This window comes from Humulus lupulus, chromosome 4, assembly GCF_963169125.1.
Source record: "Humulus lupulus chromosome 4, drHumLupu1.1, whole genome shotgun sequence".
NCBI classification, from domain to species: Eukaryota; Viridiplantae; Streptophyta; class Magnoliopsida; order Rosales; family Cannabaceae; genus Humulus; species Humulus lupulus.
The window spans coordinates 105,168,199-105,178,507 of record NC_084796.1 but is presented as its reverse complement, the minus strand read 5'-3'; the positions used below and the strand labels follow the sequence as shown (position 1 = coordinate 105,178,507).

Genomic DNA, 10,309 nt, shown 5'->3' with positions numbered 1-10,309 from the left:
TTGGGGAAAAAGAGACTCTTCCAGTTATAGTTTCATCATTTCTTTCGGAAGTAGAGGAGGAGAAGTTGTTGAGAGTGTTATGAGCTCATAAAGCTGCTATAGGGTGGACTCTGGCTGATATAAGAGGAATTAGCCCATCGACAGTTATGCATAGAATTCTTATGGAAGATGAGGCGAAATCGACTATTGACGCTCAAAGAAGACTTAATCCAACAATGAAGGAAGTGGTGAGGAAAGAGATTTTGAAGTGGTTGGATGCTGGAGTGATTTACCCTATTTCTGATAGTGCTTGGGTAAGTCCAGTGCAAGTAGTACCGAAAAAGGGGTATGACGGTGGTGAAGAATGAAAGCAATGAACTGATTCCAACTAGGACTATGACGGGTTGGAGAATATGTATTGATTATTGGAAGTTGAATAAGGCAACGAGGAAATATCATTTTCCTTTGCCTTTTATTGATCAAATGTTGGATAGGTTGGCGGGGCATAACTACTATTGTTTTCTAGACGGGTACTCAGGCTATCACTAGATCGTAATTGCACCGGAGGATCAAGAAAAGACAACGTTTACATGTCCTTATGGGACTTTTGCTTTTCGAAGGATGCCATTCGGGTTATGTAATGCACCAGCCACATTTCAACGGTGTATGATGGCAATATTCTCTGACATGATTGAAAAGGGGATTGAAATTTTTATGGATGATTTTTCAGTATATGGGTCCTCTTTTGACACGTGTTTGACTAATTTGGAGATGGTGTTAAGAAGGTGTGAGGAGTCGCATTTGGTGCTTAATTGGGAAAAGTGCTACTTTATGGTTAATGAAGGAATTGTATTGGGGCACAATATTTCTAAGAAAGGAATTGAAGTGGATCGAGCCAAGATTTCTACTATAGAGAATTTGCCACCTCCAATTTCAATTAAGGGAGTGAGGAGTTTCTTGGGCCATGCGGGGTTTTATCGGAGATTTATCAAAGACTTCTCTAAGATCTCAAAGTTGTTGTCTACCTTGTTAATGAATGGGGTTCCTTTTGATTTTAATGACGAGTGTTTGATTGCTTTCAAGACTCTTAAGGAGAAGCTCATTTCAGCGTCGATAGTGTGTACACCTAATTGGGACCTTCCGTTTGAGCTTATGTGCGACGCTAGTGATTATGCGGTTGGAGCGGTTCTTGGGCAGCGAGTGGACAAGGTATTTTGAACTATATACTATGCTAGTCAAACTTTAAATTATGCTCAACTAAATTATGCAACAACAGAAAAAGAACTTCTAGCCATAGTTTATGCCTTCGATAAGTTCCGTCCATATTTGATCGGAAATAAGGTGGTTGTCTATACGGATCATTTGGCAATAAAGTATCTTATGACTAAGAAAGACTCCAAGCCTCGTCTTATTCGATGGATTTTGTTATTACAAGAATTTGATGTGGAAATTAAGGATAAGAAAAGTACTGAGAATTTGGTAGCTGATCATTTGTCTCGTTTAGAGGTTGAGGAAAATTCTCTTAATAAAGAAGTTCAGATTAATGATGCTTTTCCGGATGAGCAGTTGTTCGAAGTGAATGTTTGCAAGGAGGTTCCATGGTTTGCAGATTATGTTAATTATTTGGCTGCTAAGGTTATACCCCCTGAGATGACAAGGCAACAATTAAAGAAATTTTATTCGGAGGTGAAGCATTATTATTGGGAGGAGCCTATTCTGTATAAGCATTGCCTAGATCAAATTATTTGAAGATGTGTGCCCGAAGAGGAGATGTTGTTAATCTTAACTCACTGTCATAGTTTGCATTGTGGCGGTCATTTTGGCGGAACAAGAATAGTAGCGAAGGTTTTGCAAAGTGGGTTTTACTGACCTACATTATTTAAGGATGCTAATGATTTTGTCAAAAGTTGTGACCGTTGTCAACGGACTGGGAACATATCAAGAAGAGATCAAATGCCAATGACTGGAATTTTGGAAGTTGAGCTATTGGACGTATGGGGGATAGACTTTATGGGACCTTTCCCATCATCGTATAATAACAAATATATTTTGCTTGCGGTAGATTATGTTTCTAAATGGGTAGAAGCCGCAACAACTCCTACTTGTGATGGGAAGGAAGTTATTAAATTCCTTCATAAAAATATCTTTACTCGATTTGGTACTCCAAGAGCTATTATTAGTGATCAAGGAAGTCATTTTTGCAATAAGTGGTTCACTGCTCTTTGTGCTCGCTATGGTGTTCATCATCGAAAGGCGTTATTCTATCACCCAATTGCAAATGGCCAAGCTGAAGTATTGAATAGGGAAATAAAAGGTATCTTGGAAAAGACAGTAAATACTTCGAGGAAGGATTGGTCGAAGAAGCTCGATTATTCAATTTGGGCTTATCTCACGGCATTTAAAACTCCGATTGGTATGTCACCATATCGATTGGTGTTTGGTAAGGCTTGTCATCTACCGGTGGAACTGGAGCATAGAGTTTATTAGGCTGTGAAAAAGTTAAATGTTGATCTCTTCATGGCGGGGCATAATAGGCTTATGGAGTTAAATGAGCTTGAGGAATTCCGACATGAAGCTTATGAGAATGTGAAGATATATAAGGAGAAGTCGAAAGCTTTTCATGATAAGAGAATATTAAGGAAGGATTTTCAACAGGGGATAAAGTTTTGCTCTTTAATTCCAGGCTTAAACTTTTTCCTGGTAAATTGAAGTCGTGATGGTCAGGACCGTACACGGTAGTTGTCTCACTTCCTTATGGAGCAGTGCAAGTTCATAGTGAGAAGACGGGAGATTTTAAGGTGAACGGTCAGAGATTGAAGCATTACTTGGAGGGTCTGGTGGAGACATGCAGGTCCGTGGTCGAGTTGGAACGGGTTTGATCTGAAGATAAAGCAGCGTCCGGCTAAATGACGTTAACGACAGCGCTCTTAGGAGGCATTCCTATGTTTATTTTTAATTTTCATTTCAGTTAATTTGTAAAAAGTATGAACAATTTTTAGTTTTTATTTTTTTAGTTGTGGTTGGACATATTATTTTTTTTAGTTTTTTAGTATTTTTTAATGTAATAGAACCGTGGAAATCGTGAAAACTATTAAAAAAATAAAAAGGAGGAAAATTTTGAAGTCTGAAGAAAGGGCTGCGGCATATGGAACAAGAGCCGCGGCCCTTGAAGAAAAATAGAGAAGGTGGCTCGGGATGCAGCAAGCGCCGCGGTGCTGCGCTTGGAGGAGCGCGCCGCGGTGTGTATGGGATCCGAGACATAAAGGGGGTTTCCCTCTTCCATTTCAACCATTCTCTCCATTTTAAAAAAAAAATATTCCACAACAAATTTCTCTCTATTTTCTCTCTAATTTCCTCTCTTTTACCCAGAAATTTCTTCCCAACTTCCTAATTATTCTTGAATCCACATAAAATATTTCCTTCTCCTTCCCATTTCCTATTTTGATTTTGAAATCCCTAATTCCCAAAAATTCTTCAAACCCTTAATTTTCAAATTCTATCAATTGGAGTGGTGATCTTTGGATTACTTGGTGCAATTGAAGGGTTCAAGAGGAATTTATCATTGTCAAGTAAGTGTTTCTCCAAATCTTAAAAAAAAATTGGTGATTTCTTTATATAGAAGGCATTGTGAAGGAAGGTTTGATTGAAGATTATAGTGGGGATAGTGAAGTATTGTAGTGAATTGGTTTGCATTATTTGAAAAGACATTTGGAATTTGGGGAATATTGAAAAAAACAGGGGAGGTGCTGTCCAATTTATCGTAGAATATTATGGGGCCTAAAAGAAATCCTTCTAGGGCATCATCTTCTAGGAACACCAATAGGCCATCTTCTTCTAGGCCATCTACTTCTAAGGAACCTGAACCACCCCCAGAATATGATGTTACGAAATTCGTAAGTAAGGCAGCTTTTGAGCGATACACAAGGATACGTAAGAGGAAGGTGATAAGTGAGCGGGGTTTTGAGTATACTGAATCACCCTGTGAAATTTTGACTTATGAAGATATTCGGGGAGAAATTCAAAGAAGGGGTTGGGCCATGTTTGCTGTAGAGGATGTTAGTGATGCAAATTTTTCAGTGGTGTTAGAATTTTATGCAAATTATGTGGAGATGAGGAATACAGAAGTATTTGTTAGAGGTGTCCAAGTTCTGGTTGGTATAGACACTATTGCTGCACTGTACGATATGCCAACGTATGAACGAGAGGAGGATCAATATCATCAATGGGCTCATGGGGATGATATTAATTGGGTAGAGGTGGCTGAAACTTTAAGTATACCGAGAGCCCGGTTTACCGTTGTTGGTGGTGTTCTGAAATATCTTTGGCGTTATCAATTGAATCATGTGGCGCGGGCTTGGGTGCACTTTGTGAGTGCAAGGCTAATGCCAACTACTCATATGTCGGATATCAACAAGGAGAGGTTGTTTTTGGTATATGCCATTATGACTGGAATGTCAATTGATGTAGGCCGAGTCATTAGGAAGAGTATGAAAGATATTAGTATGTTAACCACTACGGGAGGATTAGGTCATGGCTCATTATTCATAGATTTATGCCAAACATATGGAGTTGTTATGTTTGGAAGTGATGTCGTTCGGAAGCCTATGTCGGCGATTTCTAAAAATAGGGTGCTTGGTTATGAACTACCTTCCTTAGAAGCACCACCACCTTGACAGCGTGCCACTGATAAAAGACAACGATTAGATGATGTTGAAGAAGAGGATAATGAAGCAAATGTGGAGGGTACTATTCCGGAGGAGCCTGCGCATGAGGTACCAGTTGTACAACTACCCGTTCAACCTGCAGCTGGTACTTTTGATCCATATATGCAGATGATGCAGAATCAATTCCAATATTTGGTTCAACAGAACAATTATCAGATTGCGCAACATCAGCATATGCAGTAGTACTTGGCGTAGCAAAGTGAGTATCAAATCGCTCACGTGGACCAGCTAAATGCGTTGGTGAATCGGTGGTCTCTCCGGAACGATGAAGATGTAGCTCCATTTCCACTACCATCTCAATTTGTTCTGTATCAACCGCCGTCGCCGTCTCCACCATTTTAAATGTCTATGGTAAGTCTCTTTTTCTTTACTTTTGTTTTATTGTATTTTTTTTCAAAAGAAGAAAAAAAAAACAAAAAAACAAATCAAACAAACATTGGGGACAATGTTTAGGTTAAGTTTGGGGGAAGAGATTTATTGTTGTTTTTCGTGTCTGTGTTGTTTTTTTTTTTTTTTTAGTTGTGTTAGTTGTGTTTTGTTTAGGGTGTCAGTTGAATCAAGTTACCAATGATTAGCCAATGATAATATGATTGAATGATGAACTGTGTAAATTGAATGGGAATAAAACTAAAAAAAATCTGTGTGCTTGGTTGAATATTTTGTTCTATTTTTGTTAGACACTTAAATAATTGAGAGCTTAATCATGATTTTGATAAATTTATGTGAATGAATAAAATTTATTCTTGCTATGTTTGAAATAGGAAGGGGAGATTGGAATTGGTTTATCCTAGAACTTGTTTGCTTGCTTTTTGAGGCGAAATCTTAGATCATGCATGCTTAGAAAAATGATTTAGGAAATTTTTTTTGGACCGTTTGAGCCTTTCAAGCCAACCTTGATGTGTTTAATCCTTAGTTACCCATTGTTGAGCCTAAATTGATCATTTTATTGATTGACATTTGCTTTGAGCTAATAACTTGAAAACCTAACTATTATTTTGTCTTTCCCTTGCGTGTACAATGAACATATGAATGATAATTGGGATAGATTTGTAATAGACGGGTTATGTATGAAAATTTGTGTCAACGATGAAGAAAATACATTTTGAGAGAAAAAAGAGAAAAGTAGAAAAAGAAAACAAGAAAAGAAAAAAAAATTCAATGATGAGATACCATTACACTCCAAATTGTATTATCAAGGAATAAGTTTGGGGGAGTGTAATGTTATATATGAAAAGAAAAAAAAAAAGAGAAAAGAAAAAAAAAATTATGCAATTTCTCTCGAAATGATAAGATATTGGGAACGTTGGGATTGGGCTTGTGATTTGTATTAAATGTAGAATTGGTTGGTTAGTGTTCATGGTACATGTTGAGCTTAAATGACTTTCTCATCCACCTCTGCCTAAGCCATTCAATTATAAGCTTGAAAAGACCTATTGATTTCTGAGCATGTTTTGTCTACATTAGTGGAGATTAGCAAGTGTAGCAAGCTTATGGGATATTATTTGGTTGTTGGATTGAAATGGAAACTTAGTGAGCATAAAGGAATTCAATTACATATTATTTGTTAATCATGATTTTGAGAGCTGTTATTTTTGTTGTTTAATTGAATGGAATGAATGTTTCAATAGAAATTCTGGATTAAAATTTGAGTTCCTTGAAGATTATATAAGTGAGTTATTTTTCATAGCTTGAGGCTTAGTATTGTTGTTGGCTTGATTCATATGTGTGTGTTTTTGTCATTAGTTGAGTTGTTTGTTTTGGGGGAATTTGATGAGTTCGTTTTTAGCATAGTTTTTAACATGTGTTTAGGGTAAGTTTGAGTCATTTTGGTGGAGTGTTATGCGGTATTATGCTTGTTTTGGTATGTTTGCAGGAAATAGGAGAAGGGAACGTGAAGTTTGGGAAATGACTGGAAAATCAGCTTAAATTGGGAAATTTATGCTAAAAGTTGACAAGAAGAAAGTTGAAGACTCATGTGCGGAGATAATTGTTCGTTTTGGAGTTCGGGAACAAGTTTTTGGAAAAATTAGAGGGGCTGCGGCGATTGAATGAAGAGCTACGCCGCAAGGAAAAAGCAGAGATGGCCATTTTCTGGAGTTTTGAAGGGTCGCGACGCATGTAGGAAGGGCTACGGCGCTCGCTGAAAGCAGAGAGGAGGCTGCGCAAATCCAAAGAGGCACGCCGCGGCGCTTGAATGCTAGGGCCGCAACGCGTGTGTCTGTACGTGGCCTGTAGAAGGGAAAAATTGTTAGATATTTTAGGGTTTCTTTTTAAATATGTTTTTAAGAGTTAGTTGGGGGATTCATTCATTATTAGAGGCCTGGAGAAGTTATTAGAGACTGAGGAGAACATTGAAGACCTAGAGTTTGATTTCTTAATTTCTTCTGTATTCTCTTTTCTGGAGTTTATGTTAATATTTAATTTGATTGATTCCATTATGTATGTTTTGAACTAATCTTGTTATTAGGGTATTAGTGGATTCTTCTTGAAACTTTTGATTTCTTAATGAAATTTTCCTGAATTTCTTTCTTCTGCTGTGGATTATTTATCTTATGCTTAATGCTTGTGAATGTTTGATCATCATTTACATGTTTATATGATTTTAACCTATACTCTGAAAAGAGAAGGATAATTATGCTATAGGTAAATAATCACAATTTTATATTAGACGAAAGTACTTCTATGAATTGTGTAGTTTAGGGATTATGTGTTTAAAGCCTGCAATATATTGATTTACCACAGAGATGTAGGAAATAGTATATTGTAGAGAATTATAGATCCTAACAAGACTATAATATATAATTGTAATCTGCTATCACAATAGAATTAAGAAATATTGAAAATTGGTTAGAAATCATAAGTGGATGGTTGATGAAACTAAAACCCTAACTTTTATATCCATTGAATTAAATCAAATTTCATCTCTGCATTTCTTTAAGTGCTTAATAGTTTTCTTAATTTTTAGTAATAATTATTTTATTTATAAATCTGAAATTATTATTTAAATCAATTAGAATTAGAGGTTAATTATTGGTATTTAATAGCAGTCTTCGTGGGATCGACACTTTACTTATCATATATTACTTTATTGGACCGCGTATACTTGCGCGTTAATTTTTAGAGATCAACCTATTGTAGTTAAATATATGAATGATTAATAATAAGACTTGTGAATATGATTAATAATTATGATATATAAGAATATTACATAATTAGAATCTAAGGTATGGGAACTACATCTGGAACTACTGTCCAAAACCAACAACGCCCCTCCCATTTTTGGTTTCAGTGAAGGTGTCATGCATGGGCCAGAGGCTCAACCTCAGAATGGGAACCAGGATCCGACCAGGAGTCACTGATCTGGTTGGGGCGCTCAAGCCAACAACAATAGGTGACCTTTACCGACGGATGAGCAGGTCTTGCCAAGGCGTGGCATGGGACAGGACCAAGCCAGAAATTTTTAGCCAATATCTCAGGGTAGTGGTCGTGACAGGAATCCTGGTGCTGGAGGACGGGATGGAAACCCCCAAGCTCCAGCACATAATAGGAGTGTTCAACCCCAAAACTACCAGTAGCAACCTGGTCGGTACAGACAACATCAAGAATATCGACCAAGGTCCCGAAGAGATGAGCCGAAGGTTAGTAGCGCATACAAGCCCCATTATGTAGATATTTCAACTAAGGAGCAAATGGCTGTTGTGTTGCGATATGTAGATAAAGATGGGTGTGTGATTGAACGATTTGTGGGAATTGAACATGTGGCCAATACCACAGCTGTGTCACTTAAAGGTGCTATTGATAAATTATTATCTAGATATGGATGAAGCATATCTAAATTGCGGGGACATGGTTATGATGGGGCAAGAAATATGCAAGGGGAGTTCAGTGGTCTTAAAACTCTTATTTTGAATGAGAATCCATCAGCTTTTTATGTTCATTGTTTTGCTCACCAACTTCAACTTGATCTTGTAGCTGTCGCAAAGAAACATATTCTAGTTGCTTATCTTTTTAGTGTGGTAACTATGGTGATAAATGTCGTTGGATGTTCTTCTAAGCATTGTGATATTCTTAGAGAAAAGCAAGATGTTATTATTTCTGAAGCACTCAAGTGTGGTGACATTTCAAGTGGAAGAGGGCTAAATCAAGAAACCAATCTTAAACGTATTGGTGATACTCATTGGGGTTCACATTATGCTACATTGGTAAGCTTGATTAACTTATTCTCCCCTATAGCTAATGTTCTTCAAATAATAGTAGACGATGGCCGAGCAAACTCTGAACCAAGGTTTGAAGCAAGTAATTTATTGTCTTTGATGTTAACATTTGATTTTATATTCAGTCTACATTTAATGAAAGCATTGTTGGGAATAACAAATGAATTGTCAAAAGCACTACAGAGAAAAGATCAAGATATTGCAAATGCCTTGAAATTAGTGGAAATTTGCAAGAAAATATTACAAGCAATGAGAGACAATGAATGGGATTCCTTTCTTAATCATGTCTCAACCTTTTGTGCTAAATATAATGTGGATGTTCCTGATATGGATGATACATTTGTTGCCCAAGGTCATTTACGGCGCAAAACTCAAGAAATGACAAATTTACATCACTATCGTGTGGAATTCTTTTTTGTTGTTATTGATATCCAACTTCAAGAGCTAAATGAACGTTTCAATGAGGTAAACACCGAACTACTTCTTTGTTTAGCTTCTTTGTTCCCTGGTGATTCATTTGTAGCTTTTGACAAAAAAAAAAGTTTGTCCGGTTTTCTGAGTATTATCCCAAAGATTTTTCTACTTTTGAGCTTATGATACTCGATGATCAACTTGAAACTTACATTATTGATGTACGTTCTACTAAGAAGTTCTTGGGTTTAAAAAGTATTGGCGATCTTGCTCAAAAAATGGTCGAGACAAAGAAAAATATTGTCTATCCATTGGTGTATCGACTTATTACATTGGCATTGATTCTACCTGTTGTTACTGCTACAGTGGAAAGAGTATTTTCTTCTATGAATATTTTGAAAAATAGATTGCGTAATCGAATGGGAGATCAATGGATGAATGATTTTTTACTTGTGTACATTGAAAAATACATCTTCAATAGCCTTGACAATGAGGTTATCATGCAACGATTTCAAAACATGAAAACCCATTGAGGCAGATTGTAATTTTTATTTTATTTTCTATGACAGTGTCCTATTTTATTTTGTTGAACATGAAAATTTATAAAGACAATTTATTAGTTATTTTTGTTAGTTTCGAATTAATATTTGTCCAAGTCCTCACTGAGCATAATTTCTGGCTCCGTCACTTGTCTCAGCAGCATCAAAGCAGTCAGCCTCTCCTACCACCACTAGTTGTTGGTCGGCTAGATATGATTTGCGGCGGGATGCATTTAGCAAGAAACTCCGGCAAGGCTTGAGAAAGGTACGCTCGTTCCCTTAGGCACGAGCAGGAGGAAGATGTACTGGTTGTCCAGGTGCGTGCTCCCAAACAGGCTCGCTAAGAATGTGAGCCCATCACATTCAGCGAGGAAAACACAAGTCACGTACATCATCTGCATAATGATCCGTTGGTGGTAGAAGTACAGATCACTAACATGAT

General features: G+C 36.9%; 1 protein-coding gene across 1 annotated transcript; it reads left to right on the top strand.

Annotated features, from left to right (window-relative positions):
- The first annotated feature begins 8,572 nt into the window (after positions 1–8,572).
- On the top strand, positions 8,573–9,861 carry LOC133832456 (uncharacterized). The gene is made up of 2 exons (XM_062262797.1): positions 8,573–9,382; positions 9,460–9,861. The coding sequence occupies exons 1-2, from the start codon at positions 8,573–8,575 to the stop codon at positions 9,859–9,861; spliced, it is 1,212 nt and encodes a 403-aa protein (XP_062118781.1).
- Positions 9,862–10,309: the final 448 nt, after the last annotated feature.

Excerpts from the sequence above, each read along its gene's own strand:
- LOC133832456 (XM_062262797.1), top strand. The coding sequence starts at position 8,573 with ATGCAAGGGGAGTTCAGTGGTCTTAAAACTCTTATTTTGAATGAGAAT. Across the intron at positions 9,383-9,459 it reads TAAATGAACGTTTCAATGAG|TTTGTCCGGTTTTCTGAGTA; the intron begins GTAAACACCGAA and ends CAAAAAAAAAAG.